At 29.6% G+C, this 26,290-nt stretch overlaps 2 protein-coding genes and 1 long non-coding RNA gene across 3 annotated transcripts; 1 reads left to right on the top strand and 2 right to left on the bottom strand.

Annotated features, from left to right (window-relative positions):
• Positions 1 to 5,041: 5,041 nt before the first annotated feature.
• On the bottom strand, positions 5,042 to 9,742 carry LOC108475502 (cyclase-associated protein 1-like). The gene is made up of 10 exons (XM_017777476.2): positions 9,300 to 9,742; positions 8,564 to 8,732; positions 8,097 to 8,161; positions 7,395 to 7,701; positions 7,143 to 7,302; positions 6,944 to 7,053; positions 6,800 to 6,855; positions 6,656 to 6,712; positions 6,350 to 6,493; positions 5,042 to 5,332 (listed from the first exon to the last, which is right to left on the bottom strand). The coding sequence occupies exons 1-10, from the start codon at positions 9,579 to 9,581 to the stop codon at positions 5,246 to 5,248; spliced, it is 1,437 nt and encodes a 478-aa protein (XP_017632965.1). The 5' UTR covers positions 9,582 to 9,742; the 3' UTR covers positions 5,042 to 5,245.
• Positions 9,743 to 11,334: 1,592 nt separating this feature from the next.
• LOC108474567 (probable receptor-like serine/threonine-protein kinase At4g34500) lies at positions 11,335 to 15,098 on the bottom strand. The gene is made up of 7 exons (XM_017776535.2): positions 14,380 to 15,098; positions 13,415 to 13,519; positions 12,848 to 12,970; positions 12,573 to 12,743; positions 12,366 to 12,495; positions 12,062 to 12,271; positions 11,335 to 11,912 (listed from the first exon to the last, which is right to left on the bottom strand). The coding sequence occupies exons 1-7, from the start codon at positions 14,922 to 14,924 to the stop codon at positions 11,793 to 11,795; spliced, it is 1,404 nt and encodes a 467-aa protein (XP_017632024.1). The 5' UTR covers positions 14,925 to 15,098; the 3' UTR covers positions 11,335 to 11,792.
• A 6,430-nt stretch (positions 15,099 to 21,528) lies between these two features.
• Positions 21,529 to 22,713, top strand: LOC128290676 (uncharacterized). Its single transcript, XR_008280464.1, has 2 exons — positions 21,529 to 21,614; positions 22,436 to 22,713. It is a non-coding gene; the product is annotated as an uncharacterized LOC128290676 (long non-coding RNA).
• The last annotated feature ends 3,577 nt before the right edge of the window (positions 22,714 to 26,290 follow it).

The following is a 26,290-nucleotide window of genomic DNA, read 5'->3' as shown; positions in this document are numbered from 1 at the left end:
TTAAATAGAAAATTAATCATTCTGTTAACAATTTCATCCAATTTTTTTGTTAAAAATTGGTCTTTGATGTTAGCATAAGGTACATGTGGTATACCATGTGTAACTGTTTGGTTACTTCGTCAGCCGCATCAGTTTTTAACAGTAGAAATGAATGAAAATTTTAACAGAAATGACTAGTTTACTCTTTAATCTAATGTATAATAACTAATTTACCCATTTTTTGAGTAAATGGGACAAAATACAAATTGATTCTTAGCACAGAAACATCTATGATACTTTTATCATAACAACTTTTAAAACAATTTTATGGAAACTACACGTTTTTAATTATTAGATCAAATTAAAATTTTCTAAATTATGAATTTCCTTTTCATTTTACCATCAAATAAAAGGGTAAAAAAATCCCATATATTAATGCTATTAAAATTATTAAATAATGGTTAAACATTTTCGAATTTGCTAAAAATGGGATCAAACATTTTCAAATATATTAAAATAAAGACTTTTTAAATATCGTACATTAGATTTAGATTATGTTTATATATATATAGTAATATCTAATTCAACTATCATATATTCTATTCTAAACCTTCCCTAATTTTAATTATTTAGCAAACTTGTAACTATAATGTAATATCTTCTTCCATTTTTTGGTATTGAACAATAAAAGAGTTAGTGTTCTCTCACACACATGGTCGAGACATACCTACACCACTCACCCATACACTATGTCTAAAGGAAACTGTTCAAATAAAGACTTACTACTTGTTCTCCGAAATACCCAAATCCAAATGAAGTCTATAACAATTAAGAAAGTTCAATATCTTCTTCCATTAATGAAATAGCAATCCCTTAACCTTTTCTTTTTCTGTTAAAGGACGAAGTTGGTGTCGCTTTCTGTGCCCTGGCTTTTGTTTTATTGGAACCAAACGTATGTATAAAGGCACAGAAGAAGATGGGGTAAGTTAAATCCAGTGTGCTAGATTTGAGCCACCAACCCAAGGATCGGGTTGCCATTGCAGGCACCTTAGCTCAAGCTTTAGCCCCACGTTTAAAAAGGAAAAAAGTTCTCTCTTCCTATTTATCTAAGTCATATCCTTAACAAATCTTGTGTATTAGCATGATAATTAAGATGTATATCGCTTTTAAATGTAACCTAAATTCGAGTCGCATTAATCGCGAATCACCGCAGTAAAAAAAAACAAAAAACATAGCCTTAATAATAACAAACAAAGAATGAAGAAAGAGCTGTTGGTATGGCGAAACGTCAAATCCCGGCCCATTCACTTTGCTTCAAATTTCAAATAAGGTGATTGATATTGCAATAGTTAAGGAGACGTGGATTAGACTGATTTAATTGTGCTTTTTTTTTTCGATTTAAAAGTTGGGAGTAATAAATAGGAGTAAGAATTCTATAAAAAATTTCAAATAAGGTTACTATATATTTTTAGTCATGGGTCTACTTTGATATTTGTATATTTTTAATTTTAATTTTGTACATAAACTTAGCAATTAAGTGTGACTTGGGCTTTAAACTTGATTTGATGATGTGACATTCAAAGTGTCATTTAGTCACGAGGTTCGTTTTAGTTATTAAAACTCGGATTCTGTCAAGATTTAGTGATTTGGCACATAAAGTGTTATGCCATCAAACATTTACATTTACCGAGTTTAAGGATAAAAAATTCTATATCCTATTTCAAGTTTGTTGATAGAGAAAGCAACTCTAGGAGAATTTCTCCCCATTCAGGGGTCTAACACAACTTGGCTTTGAAAATAGTTAAGATTCGATGTGATTATCAAATATTAATTTTTTTAAAAGAAAAAGTATATGGTTCTTTATAAATACTAGATTATAACGCACCACGTGAGTGTGTGAAAAAAGTATAAATAAAATATTTACAACAATTTTATGTCAAAATCAAATGAAGCTTTAATTGAATTGATATTCAGTCAAATGTTTAAAACTCGTGTGTTTGAGTTCAAATCTCATCTTAATATTATTTTATTAAAAACATAAATTAAATTGATATTCGATTAACTCATTAAGTTAACTCAATAAAAATTAATATAAATTTATATATCGATCATGCATCGAATTAGACTTTTTTATATTTATAATATAATAAATCGATCAACAAGTAGTCAATTGAAATGATACCCACTTTGCCAATAAATATAAAACACGAGTTTGAGTCAACGTGTTTATTTAAACGTGTAAAAGATTTCACTTTTAACACTTTCTAGACAATAAATACTAGAGTCAAAGCTAATATGATGAAATATTGCAAACATTTGGAAGGTTCAAAGAAACTGAGGACTGAATAAATGGTAAAGGAAAATGGGTTTTGGAAAACTCATCAAAGTAGTGTGAATTATTTTTAAAATATTTATTTTAGTCCACATAATTTTTTTTCCGAGATTAATATATTCTGATATCGATTTGTTTTGATGTATTTTTTCGAATTTACTGTAATTTTTTAAAATATTTTATATATGTATATAAAAATACTTTTAAATATCAAGTCTTAAATATAAAATAGTTTTCAGTCGTATAAAATATTCTTTAATAATATTTACAAAATACAATTTATTATTAAATAAACTCAAAATAAATAAATAAAAAATTATTTCATAAATTAAACAAGAAAATAGTCCCATATTATGCAAATCCAAACCCTTAAAAGTGTACAATTTCACTTTTAACCTTTTAAATTTTACAAGATTTAATTTAATAAATGATAAAATTACACATTAACCTCCCAAAATTATAAAAATATAAGTTGTTAAAATTGTGAAATTTCCTTTTAACTCTTATAAAAATATAAAACGTAATTCTGATCCCCTCGATTTTTTTTTTTGGTTTCACCCTTATATTTTAAAATCATTTTTTATACAGGTTGGTACACCATATTTTGGTCAATATGGATGGAATTAATCTGTATGCATCAATACAGTTGAGATTGACTGAAATTTACATTAGAACGGAATCTAAAATTATTATCGAAATAAAATTGACTACCATGTTTCAACTACCTTAAGTTGGGACGAGGGATGATTTTTTTATATTAGGTATAATAATTTTTTCAACCCTCTAACTTTATAAAATATATCATTTTAGCCTTCCATTTATTTTTAAATTTGCATTCGTTTGTCAAGTCACCTCAAAATAGATGAAAAAGTTAACAAACGTTAACTTTGTTGGAGTGGACGTACACATGGACTGCCACATAAACAATTAATTATTTTATAATATTTTTCAATTTTAAAATTTTTATAATATATTTTTTGTTTTTACAACATTTTAAATAATTTTAATAACTTTCCTTTTCTGAATTTTTTAAAATAATTAATTATTAATTTGGTTGTCTACATATATGTCCATGTTAAAAAATTAACTTTTGTTAAATTTTTCATCTATTTTGAGATAATTTAACAAAAATTAAATAAAAAATATAAAAATCAAACAAATAACTAAAATGATATTTTATTAAAGTTAAAATACTAAATAAATTATTAAACCTTCCACATATTTTCCACAATTAAGTGATGTAACATTCTGCATTTTCCTCAGGACCCACAACGTGTGTTTTTCTCTTTCGTTTTTGGGGTGGGGGCAAAACAGGAGTACCATTAGTTTGTTTTATTCGTGGACTTTTTGAATTATTTTATTTTATTTTAATTTTTAATTTATAATTAAGTACATTTTAATATTTATAATCTTTTGATCCATATTGGTATTTAAATTTAGTAATTAAATTTATTTTACTTATATTCAGTCAAGATTTAATGATTTAGCACTCAAAATATCACTTAGCAACAAAGTTTATTTTAATAATTAAATTTGAATTTTATTGAGATTTGATGATGTGGCATATAGAATGTCAAGTCATCAAACATTTACATTTATTATATTCAGGAACCAAAATTAATTTAGTTTTCAAATTTAAGTATTAAAGTAAACAAAATAAATACTAAAATTAAATTAATTATCAAGTTCAGGGGCTAAATATTAAATTAACCCATTGAAATATAGAAATTTTCAGCAAACTAGACGCGTCATGCTTATTTGGAGGAGCACGTGTATGGATAGGCCTACCAACCAAGTCTCCGACCAACGCCCGTTTTCCCAAGGCAGGGGCAATGCAAAGGGCGAAAGAAGTAAAGAAATTTCGTTTAATCAAATTGTACCCTGGGCTTCCCAATTGGGCCCATTTTAGATTCAGATTTTCGGATTAAATCATCTATTTTAATGAATAAAATTGGATTTATTTAAGATTTAATTACATTATTAAAATTTTCAAATTTAAAAACTAAAATAAAACTAATTGATAAAATTAATTAAATTTTTTAATAAGTAATTTATTAAATTTTGATGCTAAAAGTTTAAAGAAAAGTTTAAAGAAAAGTAAAATATTGTCACGTAACTTTCAAAATTAAAAATAAAGTAAATTTTTAAAAAAATCAGTAAAATTTTCAAAAACCTCGAAACTAATATTTTTACAACATTTATTTTTTTTAAAGTTTTCATTTTCAATGATGTCATTTACCAGTTAAATGAACGATTTTTAAAAACATGACCTTATTAATATAAAATTAATAGTTTAAAATGTAATTAAAATATTTTAAAATTTTAAAATTAATTTATGAACGTCATAGTTTAAGAATATTTTGTGCAATTAACTTTATTTTAAATTTAAAAAGTTCAAGTTTAGATTATTTCGAATATGAGGTGGTCAACATCTGATTAAAATTTGAAAGTTGTAGTACCAATCTACTATTCTTCATTTCTTCTTTACATTGACTCGATTATTGGAAAACATAAACTGTTTGTTTCACGTGTTCACATTTTATCACCTAACATCTTTTTCAGGACATCCAAATAAATTAATAAATTAAGCAACTTTAATCTAAGGAAAATAAATTGAAGAAATCTTTGTCCATATAAAATAAATAAACCGAATATATCAATTTATTTAAGAACAATTCAAAAAAAGAAGTTCCAATTACAACATAATATAAATAGTTGCAAAAAAGCTCATTGAAAGAGAATAAAAAAATTGTTTTTTTTATTAAACTGAAGGAATAAAAAAAAAAACAAATAATGACCGATTGATATGTATCATAAATTGATCAAAGGGTAGAAAAAGAGATCATAATCATTGTCCAAAGAAATAAAAGAATTGAAGTAAAAATTAGAAGAAAAAAAGGGCTAAAAATTGTGGATTTTAAAGTTAAGTCTTACTTAAGCTCCTGAGTGAGAGACTGGACTAGTTTCAAATTGGCCATTCTTATATACATGGATATACTGTTGTGGCAATGGATGCTCCGCCTATCACAACAAACATGGTTAAGCCATCATCCATTTCTTGGTAAAGAAATATATAAACCAACATGTCATTGAAAAGCATGCTTGACATAAATAATAATTGAAACATAAGAAGCATATAATCATGAAATAATGCAGGTCGAAATTTGGTTTTATCCCTTTACAATACTTTAATTTGATATTTAATGCCTGTATTTTAATTCAGTATAATTTAGTCTTTTACTAATGTCATTAGTTAATTTCTTTAACTATTTCGATTAAAATGTAGATATTGATTTTTATAATAAAAAAATATCTTGAACATTAGAAAAGCTTGTGTTAGTATGCTGAGTTGGAAGAGATTTTTTTTGAAGGAGAAATTAAAATCAACATTTTAACTATAATAATTAATAGTATTAACTATTTAAATTAACTAATGATATTATCAGTGAAAGTAATTGTCAAGTCACTCTATCATAAGGACGAGATCAAATAGTCCCTCTATTATTAAATACTTTAATTTAATTCTTATACTATTACAATGAAACAAATAAAGCAAACTTGTAGCATAGCTAACATTTAATGTTAAAAATTGACATGAAAACTAAATTTTTTCATTTGTAGTTTAACTCTAAACAAAAATTTTCATTTGCAAAATCATAAAAAAATTCAAAATATTAACTCTTTTATCCATAAATGCCATTTTTAAACAATAAATGTTAATTCTATTGAAATTTGGACTTATTTTATTTTTTTAATAATACCATACTAAATTGATCCATTTAATAATATAGGGACTAATTTAATTCTATTCTTATAATAAAGAGACCTGGCCGGTATATTCACTTCATGTTATTGGTCTTTCAATATATATGCAGAATAAACTTTTATTCTATAAGACATGGCAACCAAATCGATATTAACATAGTTCAAGCTCAACAATCCATAAGTAAAACAAAAGGATTCGAAACAAGAGGAAGGAGAATTAAGGTCATCAATAAAACCTTTAAAGCCAAAAGGTTCAAAAACTTGAAAACTTACCCAGTCAGCATCAGAGGTAGCACCAGGTACTAATACATTGATGTCAATTGACTTTGCTGTCGTTATAGCTGCTTCTAAAGAATCTTTGCTCAAGTACAACTGAGCTCCGGATGTGTTGTCCACTGAAATTGTTGGAGCCGAACCCTTGAACATCCGCAAAGTAGATAATCATAAGTATAAAAACTGTCAATCACTAATTACAGCATAGTAATTGGTAGAATTATCAATCAAAGAGCATGGGAAAAGGGCCCCTATACTAATTTATTTACCAAGTAACACGATCAGCATCAGGGATGAAGAAGTTACCTGACATTGTGCCTCAACGCCATTGCAATTTACTATCTCAAAAGCGGCCACAACATCCTGCCAATTTAAGTCAAAAGCAGCATAATGAGTAAATATTATGCTTCTGAAGATATATATGTAAAAAGTAGGTCTTCTCCTACAAACCTTAAATAACACTCCCATCTTAGTGCATTTGTCAAGTGTTATATTGTTAACTTTCCCTGCATAATATAACAACAGCGCTAAGTTGTTCATACAGCCAATGCAAACAAGCATACATGTTAACATTCATAGAGATAATAAATTTACCCTGAATCTGCAAAACGGAATCCTTGCATCCAAAAACATACACAGATTGTTTGGCATCACAATCATCAATAACTAAGTTCTTGTTTCCTATGTGATTCTCAACAGCCCACCTGCCAATATTACAAGTAATAAGTCAATTAACAAATCAAATACCACAACCACCAAAATAAAAGGTAATACAGAAAATATGCAAACTTACTTACGACCCATTTGCAGCTCTAGTTTTGGTGGTGCGACTTTTTTGATAGTGGGGGTAGTAGTAGAGGGTGTGGAACTTGTTTGCTTTTCGCCGGTGCTAACAACGCCTGTTCTATCAGTACGGTTCTTCGCCTTCATATCATCAGTAACCTTCCTCAGGCCTAGATATTAAGAGAATCTGATCATATTTGCTCAATCATTGACATAAAATTTAGACAGGAAAGCAGAAGAGAGAGAGGGGTAAGAGGTTAACCGGCAGTGACATTCCCGGAACTGAGTTCTTGAAAAACAGCTGACATCCCTTGTTTTGGTTGTGATGAAGAAGCTTTAGAAGGTTCTGAGGTGAAATGAGAAGCAGGTGGAGGACAAGGAGGTGCAGGGGCACCTGATGGAGGAGCTTTGGATGGAGCAGCAGATACCTTTTTACCAGAAGCATTCCATACTGGTCCAAGAGGATAATGACTTTTGACATAACCTCTCAGACCTGGTAAATACAGCTCCTTCAATGCTTTTGCCCACTCAACATGGTTTGGATCTTTAGTTTTGTACTCCACAAGAACCTGATATTTACAATAAATATTTCGATACGAACCAACTAGACATTTTGCTCAAATGTATGATCATACGGATTGAATGGACGATATTACATGAAAGATAATGTATTTATCACAGCTTACTACAAATTTAAACAGATAAAAGTTTCTTAGTCTGATAAATTTGTATATATAATGCATATTTTTGCAGTAAAAAGATCAATTGTATCAGAAAAGAGAGGTTTATTTGACCAACGACAACATCATAATTGATCGAAAGAAAACTTCCAAATAAATATAAGATTTGGCACTCTTGTTATGCATCCAATGTTGTTCCTTAGTTTCAAAGCAATAGATAACATGCATAGTGGATGATAGTTTCCAACTTGAGTTGCTTACTTCCTAGAAGTAAAAAGAAATACCTTGTTGTTGTAAAATTCAGCCGCTTGCCAACTTTCTTCCACATGTGCAATAGGCATGCTCATACCTTGAATAAGAAAGCATTACCAAGAATCAAACAACAAGTAGCAGGAGATCATATGCTATTGTCACGTACAACTGTAAAAAGGCTATTTAGACATAACAAAAACTTGACTGGATATTATGAAATATATACAAGCAGCAGCACCTCTCAAATTCTTTCACTAAAAGCCTAAGCATGGAAAGTACGAATTGGAAGTCACACTTTCCTAATTCTAGCTTTGACCTAAGGCATTAATATAAATCCACACTTCAAACAAACCGTGTGAAAAAGACTCCAGCTTTGTTCAACATTAGTTATGATTTATGCTACACTACACCCTAGACGAGAGTCACTTCATTGAGAAAAGTGACCCACTTCATGCAGACATATCTATGTGCAAATAGGCCACAACATACATTCACATACCACAATCTTTCCCAGTGTAAGCAATCCATGCTAAAGCTGAAAGACTCTCCGCAGCACTCTTAAAGTGGTTGATAAACTCAGAACCCCTCGCTTCTGCCATAGAATTAACCTTCATGATCACCTCATTTAATGGTTTGAGAAATTCAGCCAGCCCTGCCATATCAGGTTTCTGTACCAGCAGAGCAAAACGCGTTCAGCATTTCATTAGTATTTGATAGAATGGAACCACACTGAATAAAAACATGTAGAGTAAAAGGAATAAAAAAGCAAATAGCAGCTAAAACTTAGAAGACTTCTATTTTTGCTCTAACATCTAGAACCAAACCATAACATCAAACGCTCAAACCACCAAATGTTAATTTCCTCCTTGATAATGATCTTATTCAAACAGCTTCCTATAAACACTTTCACTGAAATGCTTCGTGATATTATTGTAATTTCCTTAATAATTCTAATGTTTCTTATATTAGTCAGACTTCAGAAACAAAAATGGACACTCTTCAGATTGGAATGAAAGCTATCTAACTAATAAAATATCTTTTTGCAGAGCAACAAAATCCAAAACCTCCTTTATACAATCATCGCAACAACCACATTAAGCTATATGGATAAATTCACACTTTAAATCTAATTCACAGAGTTTTCACGTAATTCATAAAAAAAAAAAAGTCATTTCAAAAACTAGCTAATAAAAAAAACTCAATCAAACAAAATTTGAACAAAAAAAAACAGTAACCTGAGTTTGCTTGATCTCCATAAGAAGCTTCTTTTCCACTGAAAATGCCTCGAGAAGCAACTTACTCACATCCAACACTTGACCTCCAATCTTCTCCGCAGCACCGGAAACCTTCGCCGCAAATTGATCCATCAGATCTTCAAACGCAACAATAGACGGATCCGAAGACATGTCATCACCGCCACTATCCGGTAACCCCCTGGCCGAAATTCCTCCTCCGGCAGCAAGAGCCTCCAGCCGCGCCACCGCGGCCTCTAACCTCTCAACCAGCTTCCCTTCCATAACCAAAAATAAACTTTCTCACACAAATGTATTTTTTCTTTAAAATCTGTCGCTTACATTCAGATCAAGAGGAGTTTGAAGGGATGATCGTGTATAACTGAATTTTAATTTCTTCTGGAATTTTTTAGGGGAGGGCCTTTTCATTGTTGTTTTGTACACGTGGAGTCTGTTGACGTGAGCATTTAGTTGTTTTAAGAGATTGAATGGGAAGAAGACACGTGTCGGATAGATATGGATTTGTGGCTGTTCCTCCGTTGGGAAACGGATAGCAGTGAAGTGGATTAAATTGAATTAAATAAAATTTACAGACCTTCAAAGAAGTGAAATTAGATCCGAATATAGAAGTTTCATTAGTTTTTTAATACAAATTAATAAATTAGAGTTTAAAATTTTGATTTGAATGAAATTATTATGGATAAAGGGAAAGTCAGAATTTTTGTGGGAGGATGAAATTAAATTATATATTTTATAATAGTAAAAATATAATTTTGTCATTTTAATAGTTTATATATTTATAATTTTAGAGGATTAAATAAAAATTTTATTATATAGGAGGTTAAAGTATAATTTTACAATTATTAATTTAAAATTTTATAAATTATAAAGAGTTTAAATAAAAAAATTCATTTTAAAGGGTCAGAACCCCATTAGCCCTCTAGATTTGTCCATATTATGGACTACTAAAAAAATTTTAAAAAATATGATTGCCAAACCGAAAAGTAAAGGGCATATTATTGTTATACTCCTTACTTTACTTAAATATATGAAATTCAGTTGATTGAGTTTTAGCTCAATTGATATGGATTTTATTGTCAATGTAGGAGAACGTGGGTTCGAGTGCGCTGAAGCGCATTATCCTATTATTTAAGGGTCGGGGAGCTATGAGTAATTCTAGGTATTGTGTTAAAAAGAGCAGATACAATCAGAACTATAACATTTGATCCTTCTATGATATTGAGAAAAAAAAAACCTTTTAACCGCTTTTATGTGTGATTCGTGTTGGTAGTGACTTATTTTTATTAGTAGAGTGTAAGTTGTAAATATATATATATATATAAATTTTAGGGTAAATTGCATCTAAAATTATTAAAGTATTAACAAGCTTATGTTTTAATTATTTAATTTTAAAAATTACAAAATAATCATTAAACTATTCAAAAGTTTTTATTTAAGTCACTAAACTATTAAAATGTTTTTATTTAAGTTATTAGGCTGTTAAGTTTTTTTTTTAAGTCCGACTAACAAGCTCTAAGCGACAATTCGGCAATCAATATAGTAGATCAGTACCCATAAATGAGTAGAAGAATATAACTTAAATCCAAATCGATCTAATGGCTAATGTTGGAGATCGAAAAAGAAAATTGTTTAATTTTAATTTACAAATTCATGACATTCAAAGTTGTCTTATGAAAAAAACTGAATTGTAAAAAAGAAGGAAAATGAGAGTTTTTTTATTAATACAAGTAGTGTGAACAGAGAAAATCAGACAACAACAATTTTAATGGCCTAATAACTTGAATATTCGAATAGTTAAAAAACCAATGTAGTTTCCTTGGTGTAATTTTCCCTAAACTTAATACATTCGTGTATTCCTGAATACAATAAAGAACTCAAGAATTGATTCCTAACTGAAGTTTTCCTTCTGGAATCAGCAATGTAATTTTTCTTTATTTTAGCTATTTGTTTACCCATTTTGGCAAAAATGGTGGTGGCTGTCATTTCATTACTAAAAGAACCAACAGAGTGATAGGCGTATATCAACAGACAATGTCATATTCATTATTCACTGTCCACATCAATAGTTCAACACGACATCGTGGTCCGAAAGCAACATATTCCATTAAAGCCACTGCCTGCCTGCCTGCCTTGTCATGTTGGTGAAACCAAAAGGATACCAAGTTAGGTACTAGCAACCAAATTTTCAAGCATTTCCACTTTCGGTAACTCGAAAGTTACTGTCTGCCTGAACGATTTTGATCTCCCGGAGCATTTACTCATTGACTTACGCAATTTATCTTAAAAGATGACATCCAACAGATTTAAACTTCGAAGTTTATATATATACAAAGCAAAAATGGCGATAATATATATGTATGTAGATATGCACATCCAAGGTGTTTTTTAGCATTCTTCATGTGGAACTAATGGAAAACTTATTCTACAACATATAATCTGACCTTGGTAAATTATAATGCCTTCTAAAAAAACCAATTATTTCCGTCTTGATTTCGCGGCATCAACTTTCTCGGTGTGCTTCTTTGGATGCGGAACTTTGGCGGATGTTGGCACGGAGGATGGAACAGAGTATCTCTCCCGTGCCGGTCGATGCTCCTGTCAAGAAAAGAAGTGTTATCACTAAATGAAGCTATTGTTTTCTCTACGAGAACGATTGCGATACAGGTTATGGTATGTTATCGATAACTGAGTGCTAGTTATAAAAGGCTGTGAAGCAACAAGTATTGTGATGAGATAGGGCATACCGAGCGAAAAGGGAAATCATCTGCCTCGAGCATATGAACGATTTGCCCCATTTTTGGTCGTTTATTGGCATCCAAATCTATACACCGGAGACAAACGAGCAATGCTCGTTTCAAAGCTCTAGGTGAAGGTTGAACCTCGATCAACGGGTCCACGAGCTCTTCACCGCGACGACTTGCTACCATGCCTTTGAACCATTCAACTAAGTTCATCTGAAAATATACATCAAATAAAAAAGGTGTTATTATGCACGGTATCCTGGCATTCGATGAAGGCATATTGGAAGAGAAAAAGCATTGGTTTTACCTCTCCTGGTGCCCTGGAATAATCAATCGGGCTTCTCCCCGTAATTATCTCCATCAGCAATACTCCAAAACTATAGACATCGCTTCCCTCATTCAACATGCCTGTGCTTGCATATTCTGGTGAAACATAACTGCATACACACACATATATATATGAAGTTCCCATCTGCTAAAACATATAGAAATGAGATTATGAAAGAAAACAAACCCGAACGTCCCCATTACACGCGTGGTCACATAGCTCGATTCAGATCCTAATAACTTGGCTAATCCGAAATCGGATACTTTCGGGTTCCACTTCTTGTCCAGTAGAATATTGCTTGATTTTACATCACGATGCACAACTTTGGGTTCTAGCCCTTCATGCAAATAGGCTAATCTGCAAAATAAACAAGAAAGGACTTGCAACCAGAGTTTTTCGAGTTTGATTCCTGAACAATCCGTATCCCGAAAAAAGGGAATAGAAGAGGAAGGTGCACTCACCCTTTAGCGGTTCCAATGGCAATCTTCATTCGTATATCCCAAGTAAGAGGGCTTACAGGTCCAACATCACCATGTAACCATTGTTCCAAGTTGCCATTGTCAACGTATTCGTACACAAGAATCCTGAATAAATGAATAATAATAATAATAATGATAATAATAACTTTAGGATTTGACGGTTCATTTTCATTAAAATGATATAAGGTTTTGTCTGTAAAGTGGAGGTAAAACTATCATAAAGGCCCCTATATTAAGAGTTGGATTACATTTTGACCTCTCTAGTAAAAAATAGACAAGTTAATCTTTGTGCGTTAGATTAAAGAGTAAACTTATCCTTTAGGTAAAAATTTCTTTCATTTCCACCATTAAAAACTGATCTTTATACGTTAGCATGAGATACATATTGCACACTACGTGTCTATGTCTGGTTATTCTGTCTGTCACACTAATTTTTAATAATACATATAGATGAAATTTTTAATAGAAATGACCAATTTATTTTTTGATATAACATATAAGTAGAAGTAAATAACTAAGTACACAAAACCTTTTTTTTTTTTTTTTTACCTTTGAGCACCTTCAGTGCAGTACCCAACTAGACCCACCAAGTTCTTATGTCTCACTTTGCCAATGGCTTCAACTTCAACGTTGAACTCCTTCTCTGCTTGGCCTCTGTAGAACAATGTTATAAAGAATTTCGATTAAACATTATTTTAAATCAAAATAAAAGCTGGTCGAATTCTATAAAAGGTCCCTGTATTATGTATTTTTGGAGGATTTAGTCCTTGGGCAAATTTTTACACATTAAAAAAAAAAGGCAAAAAGGGTAAATATGTATCACATTTGTCTATCTGTACAAAAAAATGTTAAGGTGTATGACACACATAACTAGTGGCCCATTGGCCCCAGAATGGTAAATTTTCCATTCGGTCATTTTAATATTTGTGAAATTTTAGTAAAATTGTACTTTAGCCTTTCAAAACTTTTACAATTCAATTATGTCCCCTGAAACAATTTTCTGGCTTTGTCCTTGACTAAATGTTTTGAAAAAAAATGGTCCATGCAAATTATTTGATGAAATGAAAGTACAAGAAAAAAGTTTTTTTTCAGGACTAAAAATATAAATTTTGAAAAGTATAGGAGTAGAAATGATTAGGACTAAATCTGTCAAACAGATATAATTCAGGGACTTCTATATAATTTGACCATAAGAATTTTGCTAATAAGTGCATTAGGTAAGAGAAAAAAGTTTAGTTTTTTAAATATTATTAAAATTTAAAACCAAGAACATAGTAACTCATTGAAAAGAAATCTAAAGCCAAATTGGAGTCAAATTACAAGGTTGGACCAAATAAAAAGTCAAATCAGAAATTAAAAGGAAAAATAATATACAATTTTCAATTGTCTGTCTTGGATCTAACATGCATGAATAAAATAACCAAAGAGCGCAAATGTTTTCCCGGGAAACAAACAGAGCAGAAAAAAAAGCATGATCTCTCGAAACGATCAAAAGAAGTATAGTGTATACGTACTTGTTATTAAGCAGATTTTTTACAGCGACGACGGAACCGTCTTGCAAAAGGCCACGGAAAACGACGCCGTAACCACCTTCACCGATCACATTCTCCTCGGCGAATCCACGTGTCGACATCTCCAGCTCCTTCATGCTATACCACCGACCCCAACCAATATTCTGAGCATCCGCCGCCGATGAGACGTCACTGGCTCCCGACGCATCGTCGCTGACTCCCTCACTACTCTTACTAGGAACCGCATTTCCGATCTTTCCTTCCTCGGAAGAGAAACAAGAACCTACGTTCCGATTCAACGCCTTGATCTCCAAGATCTCTTTAGAGACCAACGGGATTAGACCAGAACTGTGCTTCACTTTGCGCTTTCGCGCGTTTCTGTTTAAACGGAAACATAGGAAGATCGTTAAAGAAAAAAGTAGTACGAAGGCTACGAGAATGGTGATTACTGCGTAAAGTTTGAGATTGAACAGCGGCGTTTTCGAGGTAAGAATGTGAGTTATGGAGTTGTTTTTGTTGTTGTCTTCGGTATTGCCGGTGACCGGCATTGGTTCCGGCGAGTGATGGGACCTTTTTTTTTTCTCGGGAAAGTGAAGGAAAATGAATTTTACGGGAAAAAAAAAAAAAGGTTAAGGAGCGGAGGGGTTTTTGGTGCTTTAAAGAGAAAGAAGAAAAGTGAAGCTTCAACTTTCAAAAATGGATATACAAATGAAGAGCGTGAAGAAGACAGTGGAGGATGACTTTTAACTACAATATTGGGTTTGGTTATGCAGATTTATTACAGAAATGCCACTATAATTTAAATATTTATGAATTCGGATAATATTTGAATTTAAATATTTAAGTACTTAAAAATATACCAATTTTTCACTTTAGTACTTAAAAATTAAAAGGTTTAATTTCGATTTAGCCCTAAAATATACTATTTTTTCACTTTAATACTTCAACTCTTCTTTTTCATATCTAAATTTTAAAAACGTTATGTTTTTTTTGGTCCAAATATAAACCGACGTCTGAAAAAAAGATTGGTCCAATAAGAATATTAGAAATATATTTTATTTATTAATTTGTTTTATTTATACTAAATAAAGCGGTAAATATTCTATCATCGTTGTTGATTGAGTCTTAACTCAATTGGTACAAGCATTGTTGTCAGTTACAGAAAACTATTGGTTCAAGTGCATTGAAGCACATTATCCTCCAATTTAAGAATTGGGGAGGGGCTATAAGTACTTTTAAATATTGTGTTAAAAAAACAAATATGATCAAAACTATAATATAATTAAAATATGAACAAATATTATAATTTTTAAATTACTAATATTATATAAAATTTTATGATTTTTTTAATTTTCAAATATCATAAATTATATTTTTCGTTACGTATCTTTATTTTTTATAATGATTAAAGTCTCAATATTTAAGAAATTATAATATAATTAATATATGAACAAACTATTTAATAATAAAATATAGAAACATAAAGTTACATTAATTTAGAATAAATTTTCATTTCGATTAAAGTAAATTATAATAGAAAAATATACATTTTTACTTTGTCTTTAGACTAAAATTTCATTTAAGTTAAACTATTATTACGTGCCTACTTTTCATATAAAATATATCAAAAGATAAAATCACGATATAATTTTTTTGTAAAATAATCATATTTTAATTAATATTCAACTAAATTGACATAAAATATAATTAAAGGCTTAATATGTAGTAGAAGCTAGTCTTTTTACGATATACACGAGTTTAATTGTAATTATTGATTAATGAGACTTTAATCATAATTTTGATCACAATAAAACTTCAAAAACTTGTGTAACGCAAAGATTGGTTGTGTGTATTTATTAAAATATGTTATATTTATTTGTTGAGTTTTTCTACAATTTTTCAAGGTTTGATAAATAAAATGATTTTGGAAAATAAAAAAAATTAATGAGTAGTTCATATTTAGAAAAGTAACTTATTCCGTAAACATTTTATAAATAGAAAAAATTACGGGTAAAAGAGGAGAAATTCACTAATGTTAAAAAATAACAATACAAGAGAAGTACCGCCACAAGTCTCCTATTTTGCCTCTCTATTTTATTTTTTTAATAATTAATAGGATTCGGGTCACACAACTCTAATAATATATATATAAATATCCATGCAAAGTTAAAAAATTGTGTTTGTTAATTTATTTATTTATTTTCAACAACCTTTTATTAATATTATTATTATTATTATTATTATTATTATTAAGAGAGAATGACCAAAGTGTCCTTTACCTAGATCACAATTTTTGTAAAGCAGACCAGGATACCAAAGATATTTGAACGACAACCAAGTTCAGTTGTCATTTGTCTTTAAACACTGAACCAGGTTGAATGTGAATATCTAATGTAAACTTACTACCTAATCCATTTTGTCTTCATTTTAACGACCCTTCTCATTTTTACGGCAAACAACATTTAAAGTCATTAAATTGTTAATAACTTTACGTCTTCATCATTCAATTTTAAAAAATTACAAAATAGTCACTTAATTATTCGAAAGTTTTTTTTCTTTAATTCACTAAGCTAAAAAGGCTTTTTTTTTAAATTCGACTAGTAAGTTCTAAGTGATGATTCGACGATCGGTATAGTAAATTGGTACCCATATACAAGTATAAGTACATACATTGGATTGAAGTTGATTTGATAGTCAATGTCAGAGACTAGAGAAGAAAGGTATTTGGATTTTAGTTTGTAGAATTCGTGACGTTTAAAACTGTTTTATGAAAAAATTGAATTGTAAAAGAGAAGGGGAATGAGAGTTTTCGATTGGTATAAATAGTGTGAACAAAAAAGACCATACAATAGCGATTTTAACAACTCAGTGACTTAAATGAAAATTTTCGAATAGTTTCACTAATAATTTAGTGACTTTGGGTGTAGTTTACCCTATTTTTTATTACATTTATTATATTATATAACATTTTTATTTCTTTTATGTTTATTTTACAGTTCATGTTTGAAGTTTGTGACTACTCCTCTCAATAATATTATCTCCAATATTCGAATATATATTCTTCTATTGAAAATGCAATATACCTTACCGTAAAATTTATTTAAATTAATTACATAATTATTTGTTACTGATTCTCTTATAAACGTTATTATAAATAATAATTTAACTAATCTAAATAAAGATTTTAAACACAAAATAGAATTACATAGTTATGATGGTAGGAGTCTAAATTTTATTTCGGTATAAATCAATATTTAGTCTTTAAATTTGATAAAATTTTCAATTCGATCACAAAGTTATTTTTTTAACCATGTTAGTTTCAAAACTTGAAGATATTTTTCAGTTTGGTTCCTATACTTGGATTTCATTAAGATGTGATAATTTTACACTCTAATATCGTGTCACATCATCACTCTAAAAATTAAAACTTTCTTCAATTGACAATGTGATATAATCTTAGAGTATCACGTTATTGTATCTTAATGGAATCCAAATTCAATAACCAAATTGAAAAAAAAAAAAAAACTGATAAATTCCAAAAGTGATAATCAAAAGAAAGTTTAGGGACAAAATGAGAAATTATTAAAATTTCAGGGACTTAAATATAATGTTATCCCTTTTTATTTTAGATCACAATAAATTGCAGCTGGTAGAATTGGAGAGGAGTAATCATTTTTATCGTTGCTTCTCGCTATTGCAATCTTTACGCACCAAGCATTGCCAGGAAAAAAAAAATATATATATATATATTGTATATAACTATTCAAGACTCATCTTTAACTTATAAATAAGAGAATAATACGCTTCAGAGCACTTAAACCTATATCTTCCTGCATTAACAACAATATTCGTACAAATCAATTAAGATTGAAACTTTTAAATTTTCAATTAAAATATATTTCTGAATTTAAATTTTAGTTTATTTTTATTTTCCCCATTTAAATATCTCAATTTAATCTATACTACATCTCATAAAATCATTTTAACTTCATAATCTTATAATAAATGAATTCTAATAGAGAATATTTACAATTTAAACAATTGAATTAATTTTATAATAAATAATTTATAATTACGATTAAATCTCAAAATTTATCAAAATTAAATTTCAAGAGAGTTTGATATTTTAAAGATTAGAAGTTATCTATTGTCCCTCTTAAATTTGATATTGAGTAAATTTATCTCTTAAAAAGAAATTGAGTAATTTAAATTTAATATTAATATTTTCCGTCAATTGTACATATTTTTATTTGTACAATAAAAATATAGCCCTCCAAGTTTACTTATTCTATCAAATTGGTCTTTATTTAGCAATTTTAGCTTGCAACATTTACATATATTATGTCAACTTTTAGTCTTTTACAGCATGAGCTAGATTTTTTATTATACTTATCAAAATCATGTACAATTAACGTAAAACATTAACGCTGTGATTACTTGTCATTGGGTGTTCACTTTCAAATTTGACAGAAATTAAATTAATCTAGTTTTTTTAAAAAAGACTAATTTGCTCGATGTTAAAATTAAAAGGGACCAAAGTGATATTTCTACCTGGACAATTTGCAGTATATTTGATTAGTGAGGTATATATTACATATCACAACTACTTTCCAGCTAAAGATTATGAAAAGACAACTAATTAATCTATAATTAAGGAATAAGTAATAAGTAATTAATATAATATTGTTGACCAAACAAATTGAAGTGGGTGGGGTGAGGGGTTTATTGTAAATTTACGAACAAACCGGGGGCTTTTTTTGTTTTATAGGTCGGTGTGTGAGTGTTTTTTTTTCCAGTGAGAAAGGCCTTAGGGAAGTTTACAGTAGGGACGCACGGTCACCGCGGGACCTTTGAAAACTTTATATTAATGAGGAATGTTAAGGATTCGTGAGTTTAAGAATTTGGAATCCATTTAAAAATTAATTGGGCAATATAATTTTTAGCCCCTAAGTTTGGTGATTAGGATCATTTTGATATTTGTATTTTTTTTAGTTTATTTTGGCACTAATTTGGCAACTATATCCATTTTAGTCATTAAATTTAGATTCTGCCAATATTTGATTATGTGACTTGTCTTACTGGAACAAGATCAATTTAGTCGATTGGATTGAGAATTGATTGATATAATGGTCCGAACAAGGAGATTGTACCAATTGCATTGGAAACTGTTTCAAATTGGAAAAAGTAAAAAACTGGACTAAAAATCGATAGTTGAACAGGTTGAATCGGTGTAATAATTTTTTTAATTTTAAATTTTTTAGATTTTAATGAATTTTTAATTATTTATTTAATTATTCTTGGTCTAACGGTCGAACCAATTGAACCAATTAAATTAGGAATTGGTGGTTTGATCGGTTCAACCATCAGTCAAGTTATTAAAACACTAGATGTGACACTATGAGATTGTACCACACTATCGTCTCTGAAAATTCATATAAATCTTTTAATTTTTAGGTGATGATGCAACACAATCTTAGAGTACCACATTATCAGTTTTTTTATATTTTTCAAGTTTAAGGACCAAAATGAACTTAAATATCAAGTTCAAGCGGAAATGTGGACAAAAATATAAAAATACCAACGTGAACTTGTTTTGAGGTCAAAATTGTATTATTCCAAAATAATAATAATAAAAAGGAAGCATTCGTGGTTTTTCTTCATGAACCGATAATTCAAACTTTATTTGGAAAAATTACAAGTCAAATTCTACTATCAGATATTGTACTTTGTGTAAGTTGTGAATTTAGTATTTATACTTTAATTTGGTCATTTTTGGTTTATGTACTTCTAAATATTGAAAAATTTAGTCCTAATCAAATGATAACTATTAAATTCATTAAGTTAAGTTCTGTTATTTTCAATTTCTGATGTGTCAAACATATTATCACATGTGTAATGCTATGTTTCTTTGTTATTTTCATGTTTTTACTCACAAAAAATCAATTATTATATTTAACGCTTGTCATTTGCATTAATACATAAAATTACAAATTCAAAAGTTACAACCACTAAGAATGATCCAATTGGTGAACGTGGACACATAATACAAGACTAATGACATAATTTAACCAAACAGATTTAATTGTTACCATCGGGTTAGGTATAAAATTTCAAAATTTGAAAAGTACAGAGACTAAAATTGATCAAATTAAAGTATAAGTACTAAATTCATAATTTACACAAAGTACGATATCCAAAATCAAAATTTGACCAAAATTATATAATGTAAGTGTAATATCCTGATTTTGGGCCTAGTCGGAATAGTGGTTTCGTGACCACAAAATCTGAGATAGAAATAATTATTTTATGGTTATTTTAAGGTCTATGATATTATTGCATGATTGTGTGAAAATTTCGTGAAGAAATTTTATGCATAAAGTGCTTAAATTGAAATTAGGGACTAAATCGAATAATTTGCAAAACTTGCATTCTAGAAGTTTCTATTATGAAATGGTTTGAAATATTAATTAGGAGGTCTTAAATAGCAATTTTACCAATTTCTAAGTCTTGGACAAAATTGGACATGGATGGAATTTTGGAAAGTTTAGTAGTAAGGGCATTTTGGTCATTTAGGGTAAAATGAATTAAAATACAAAATTAAAAGCCAATTTTGCTCATCTTCAACCCCATGGCCGAATATAGCAAGGAGAAACCATGGCTAGGGTTTTCAAGCTTCCAAGCTCGATTGTAAGTCCGTTCTAGCCTCGTTTTTAATGATTTTACGTTTTGGAGTCCCGTAGCTCGATTAAGCTTATGTTAGCAATAATTCAACCTAGGGTTCATATTTGGAAAAATACCCATAGGTGAAATTTGTGTATTTTGGTGTTTTATGATAGAATATGAGGTTTTAAATTATGTTAGACAACTTGTACTACTCGGTTTTATGCGAAAACGAGCAAAAGGGCTTAATTGGTAAAAATACCTAATAGTCATAAGTACATGTTAGAGTGAGAATTTGATGTTGCCATAGAAGGGAAAAATGATCAGCATGTCATAAAACATAAGAAAATAGGCTGAAGTTTAATTTACGAGCTTTGGGGCAAAAGTGTAAATATGCAAAAGTTTAGGGGCAAAATTGTAATTTTTCCAAAATATGATTTTGGGTCAATTTGAATAATGTGAGTCCTAATTAGACTATATTTTAAATGATAGAGCAAGGAAAACTGAAATTCGGGCTAAAATGGGGAAAATACCAAGTTGTGGACGAAATGGTAAAAGTAGCCATTTTCGCATACGAGGTAAGTTCATGTGTAAATGTAGTAACATAATTGTCATTTTAAGCAATTTAATGTTGTTTATATGATTTGATGCTTATTATTATCATGAAACGTTATGTTTTGTGGTTATTGTTGAATAATATGTAATTATGTGAATTACTTGATGAGTATGAACTATCACCGAGTATCGGTTCTGATATTCCGTGGAAGACAACAAAGATGTGAGATCGAGTAAAAAAGCCCGTTTGAACCTTAGGAATAGATTAGGATACAAGTGACATGTCACTAGGATATCTGGGCATCCGAACTCGTTGAGTTGAGTCCGAGTTCACTTATGGATGCGAATGTCTGAACTCGTTGAGTTGAGTCCGAGTTCGAGAGATGTAACTAGGCATCCGAGCTCGTTGAGTTGAGTCCGAGTTCACTTATGGATGCGAACGCCCGAGCTCATTGAGTTGAGTCCGAGTTCGCTTATGGGCGGGTTACATGGTAGCTTGGCTACATATGTGGCACTTATGTGCAAACTTTCCATGTATCCGAATTATATTCCGATGTGTTCAACGGGTAAAGTTCTACTGAAATGGAGGAATACTCAAGATGAAAGGGACGTATTGGTAAGTGTTGTGAAATGGGTAATTTGAACAGGTATGTACTTAACCCTCGGGTTGAAAAATCGATATAACAACAATATGGTAAGATGATAAATGAAAATGTGATATGAATGTCTTGGTGATGATTATGCAAATGATGTTTTATGTTTGCTTATATGGTTATGTTACTTGCTATTTGCATGTGAACTTACTAAGCATTTATGCTTACTCCCTCCTTTTCATTCCTTGTAGTTTTGACAAGCCAGCTCGAAAATCGGGAACGGTCGGAGGCTCGCTCACACTATCCGTATACCATCTTGGCATGATGGCTTGTATATTTTGAGTATGGCATGTATAGCATTATAATCATTTTGTATATATGGTCTTATGATATGGTTATTGAGTGGTATGGAAATGCTTGGTAATGAGTAGCCATTGGAATGGCTAATCATGATCATATTTGGTGTTATGTATGTCAAATTACTAGCTAATCCATGGAAACCATGAAATAGGTAAAATTTACCATAAAATAGATTCAGACAGCAGTAGTGATGTGAATTTGAAAAATCACTAAAAATAGTAGAAATGGAATTAAATAATTAATAAGTTATGGAATCGAAGCTTGATGAGTCTATTTTCATATGGAAGAAGCAAAACAGGTATATGAGCTATATTTTATGAGATGTTTAAATTTTTGTGAAACAGGGCCAGAGCAATTTCTGGATCCCCTGTTCTGACTTTGGAAATTCACCATAAATTTTACAAAGATAATTAGAAGTCATTCTTTATATGTACAGATTCATTATTGAGTCTAGTTTTATTAGAGACAAACGGCATAGTAATTAAAGCTCTGTACAAGGAGATATCTGATTCGTAACACACAGAGGTCAGAGTAGTTGAACCCTGAAATAGGGGTAACTTTAACTAATAAACTGTACTAATTGGCCCAACCAAAAATTCTAGAAAAAAATTAGTAGATAGGTATATGAGCCTAGATTCAGGGAAAATTTACGGATCTTGATTTCGAGTTTTTTAACTTGAGATATGATTTTTCTTGTGATTGTGACGCAAGTAGCTTAAAAGCTGTGAATGTAGAAACAAATAATCCAAAGTTCTAAAAATGTTAAATTAAGCTTAGTAACACCTCATACTCGACTCCGGCGACGGTCTCGGGCGTGGGGGCGTTACAGTAAGTATTTAATAATTTTGAATATAATATACAATTATAATATGTTCATGTAATGTAAACATAATGGTTAATATATTGTAAATTATGATAGAAAAGTAGATCAATAAGTGTTGAATGTAACGGTAAGTCATATTATTATTTTAAGAAATGAACTTAGGTTCAAATTTTGGATATAAAGATGGTAAAAGTCAAATTGCTTGATTGAAAAGTGGATATAGGACTAGGCAGGTGGATTTTTTTTTAGTTGGTATAGAGTAATTATAATAATTGCTCGTCTCCTCCCATTTTACCGACAAAATGTGTCAACTATGAAGCGGTAATAAATTTGACGATGTCCATTATGTACCACTATATTGCCACCCCTAATTATGCTTAGGGGTTAAGCTCAATATTAAAATAAATACAGGTAAAGCACACCCAAGATTACTAAACTATTAGTAAGTTTAAGTTTTGGTCACTCAACTTAAAAAAGTTACAAAATAGTCATTGAATTATTCAAAAATTTTCATTTAAGTCACAAAACTATTAAAAAGTTTTGTTATTAAGTCACTAAACTATTAAGTTCTTTTTAAAGAAGCTCGATTAGCAAGTTCCAAACGACGTCCAGTACACTGGATCAATACCCATCGGCTAGTGTCGGAGATCAAAGAAGAAAACTGTTTGGATTTTGGTTTACAGATTTGTGATGTTTAAAACTGTTCCATGAAAAAAAAACTAAACTGTAAAAAAGGAGGGGAATGAGAGCTTTTAATTGGTACAAGCAGTACAGACATAGAAGGTTAAACAACAATTTTAACAACCCAATTACTTAAATGAAAACTTTCGAATAATTTAATAATTATTTTATAACTAATTAAAATTAAGTAACTAAAATGTAAACTTACTAATAATTTAATATACTTTACCAATTTACCCAATAAATATAAAAGTCTGGCCCCCATGCCCCAAATTCTGCTTGTCCAAGGATAATCCATTACTAGGCCCTACAAAATAGTTCAAAGAAAAATCTAATCCAAATGATAGATAAATATAAAATCTTATTGATTACCTTACATTATTCTCTTCCTTATCTACTAATTTTTCCTTTTGATCCGTTAATTATAAAATATTATAAAATAATCATTCAATTATTAAATTTTTTTAAAATTATTTAATTATAAAAATTATAAAATTATTACTTAACTATTTAAATATTTTTCTTTTATTATCAATAACTAATTATAGCGACTTTTAAAATTAACATTATAACAATTTTAATCATTAATATTTATAAATTATTTCGATTTAATAACTTCAATATTCATGGTTTGGGTAGGCAAGGAAAGTAACAACCACGTCACGTTACATGGTGTGTCCTAAGTCCAACTACTGCATCAATGTAATTAAAACATGAGCTGAGCAGCTCGTGACAGCCATCCCCAAACCACCAAATTATTTTTCAAATCAACCCCCATCTGCTATTCAAATTTTTGGGTATAAATTTTTTATTTTTTTAGGGAAAAAAACCTAAAAAAAGAAATAGGTAAATCTCAATTTTATTAAAAATAAGATGGAAACCACCATATGATAATGGGAAAAAGTGAATATTGACGGGGTTGTGTGTCAATTTTTAGAAAATGCTATTTTAAAAGGAATAATCCGTGATCAAATTAGAATATAGATTGCAGGCTTTTTAAGAAATATTAGAAGTTGTTCAGTACTCGTGGCTGAGCTTTGGGGTATATTTGATGGTCATCAATTAGCATGAAACTTAAGCTCGAAGAAAGTGATTCTTGAGACAAACAACATAGAAGCTATTCAAGCAATTCAAGAAGTTGGAAAGAAACAAAATGATTCTTCGGTGATCTGTAGCATTAAGGAGCTTATTCAGCATGATTGAACAATTCGCTTAATACATGTTTTCAGAAAGACCAACAAGGTAACAGATGATTTGGCAAAAATAACATCCTCAAGACTTTTGGGCAAGTCTATATTCATATGCAACCCCCGAATGAAGTCTTTCATTCTCTACATGATGATTTATCTAATGTAGTGTGATCTTGCTTTAATTTGTTTTGGTTTAATCTCTCTTTTATAAAAAATAATTAAATATTAAATTAATTGGATTGAGTTATTTAATTTTTTAAAATTAACTATTAATTTAATTAAGAAAAAAACTAGCTAGAAAACAAAAGAAAGTGATAAAAGTTTATAAATAAGATAGATTGTGGAATGTAATAACAAACGAAGAAATACAACTCTCATTGTCGGTTTATTGTAATAACAATGATTTTATTTGAAAGAAAATTGTAAAAAAATATAGAATTCTAATTAATCAAATAAGCAAACTACATCCGGAGCAGGATGAAAGTACAAACTACATTTTATGTTATTTCATAATTTCATGCAATAGTTCGCCTTGAAAATTTCATATAATATTTTTATATTACATATTATTAAGCAAATCCCCTAACCGAGAAATAGCAATATTTGAATTTAATTTTGTATGTAATTTATTCTTTTCTTATTAATTATTAATATTTAATTCAGACCAAAATTGTTTCATCCTATGATTTCAACTAGTCTGTATAATATTAGGGAAGGCAGCAAGATTTGATTCATCTCGTTCCACTTAAATTAAAAAATATTTTCACTCTTGAGCTTCATAAAACATCAAAGCGTGAGTAGATGTAATTTCACTCAATTAAGCTTAGATTATATATAAGCCTCATTTTAACTTTTCATTTAATCCCACCTCAATTAAAATTTATCTTTTTAGTTTTTCATTTAATCCCACCTATCTTTTGAATTTTTCATTTAATCCCACTTTAATTAGGATTTATCTTTTTAATTTTTCATTTAACCCCACCTCAATTACGATTTATTTTTTATTTTTTCATTTAATCCGTGTTTGCTACTATTTGCTCTCTCGTTTAGGT

Source organism: Gossypium arboreum, chromosome 3, assembly GCF_025698485.1.
Source record: "Gossypium arboreum isolate Shixiya-1 chromosome 3, ASM2569848v2, whole genome shotgun sequence".
Lineage (NCBI taxonomy): Eukaryota > Viridiplantae > Streptophyta > Magnoliopsida > Malvales > Malvaceae > Gossypium > Gossypium arboreum.
Note: the sequence above shows the minus strand (reverse complement) of the source record. Positions and strands in the feature narration are given on the sequence as shown.

What these genes read in the sequence shown, in the direction of transcription:
- LOC108475502 (XM_017777476.2), bottom strand. Translation starts at nt 9,581, where the DNA reads ATGGAAGGGAAGCTGGTTGAGAGGTTAGAGGCCGCGGTGGCGCGGCTG. An exon ending in TTCCGGGAATGTCACTGCCG is followed by an intron (nt 7,303 to 7,394) that starts GTTAACCTCTTA and finishes CTTAATATCTAG; the next exon opens with GCCTGAGGAAGGTTACTGAT. An exon ending in GAGCTGCAAATGGGTCGTAA is followed by an intron (nt 7,054 to 7,142) that starts GTAAGTTTGCAT and finishes TAATATTGGCAG; the next exon opens with GTGGGCTGTTGAGAATCACA.
- LOC108474567 (XM_017776535.2), bottom strand. Translation starts at nt 14,924, where the DNA reads ATGCCGGTCACCGGCAATACCGAAGACAACAACAAAAACAACTCCATA. An exon ending in TGCACTGAAGGTGCTCAAAG is followed by an intron (nt 12,971 to 13,414) that starts GTAAAAAAAAAA and finishes TCATTTATTCAG; the next exon opens with GATTCTTGTGTACGAATACG. An exon ending in GCCATTGGAACCGCTAAAGG is followed by an intron (nt 12,744 to 12,847) that starts GTGAGTGCACCT and finishes TTTATTTTGCAG; the next exon opens with ATTAGCCTATTTGCATGAAG.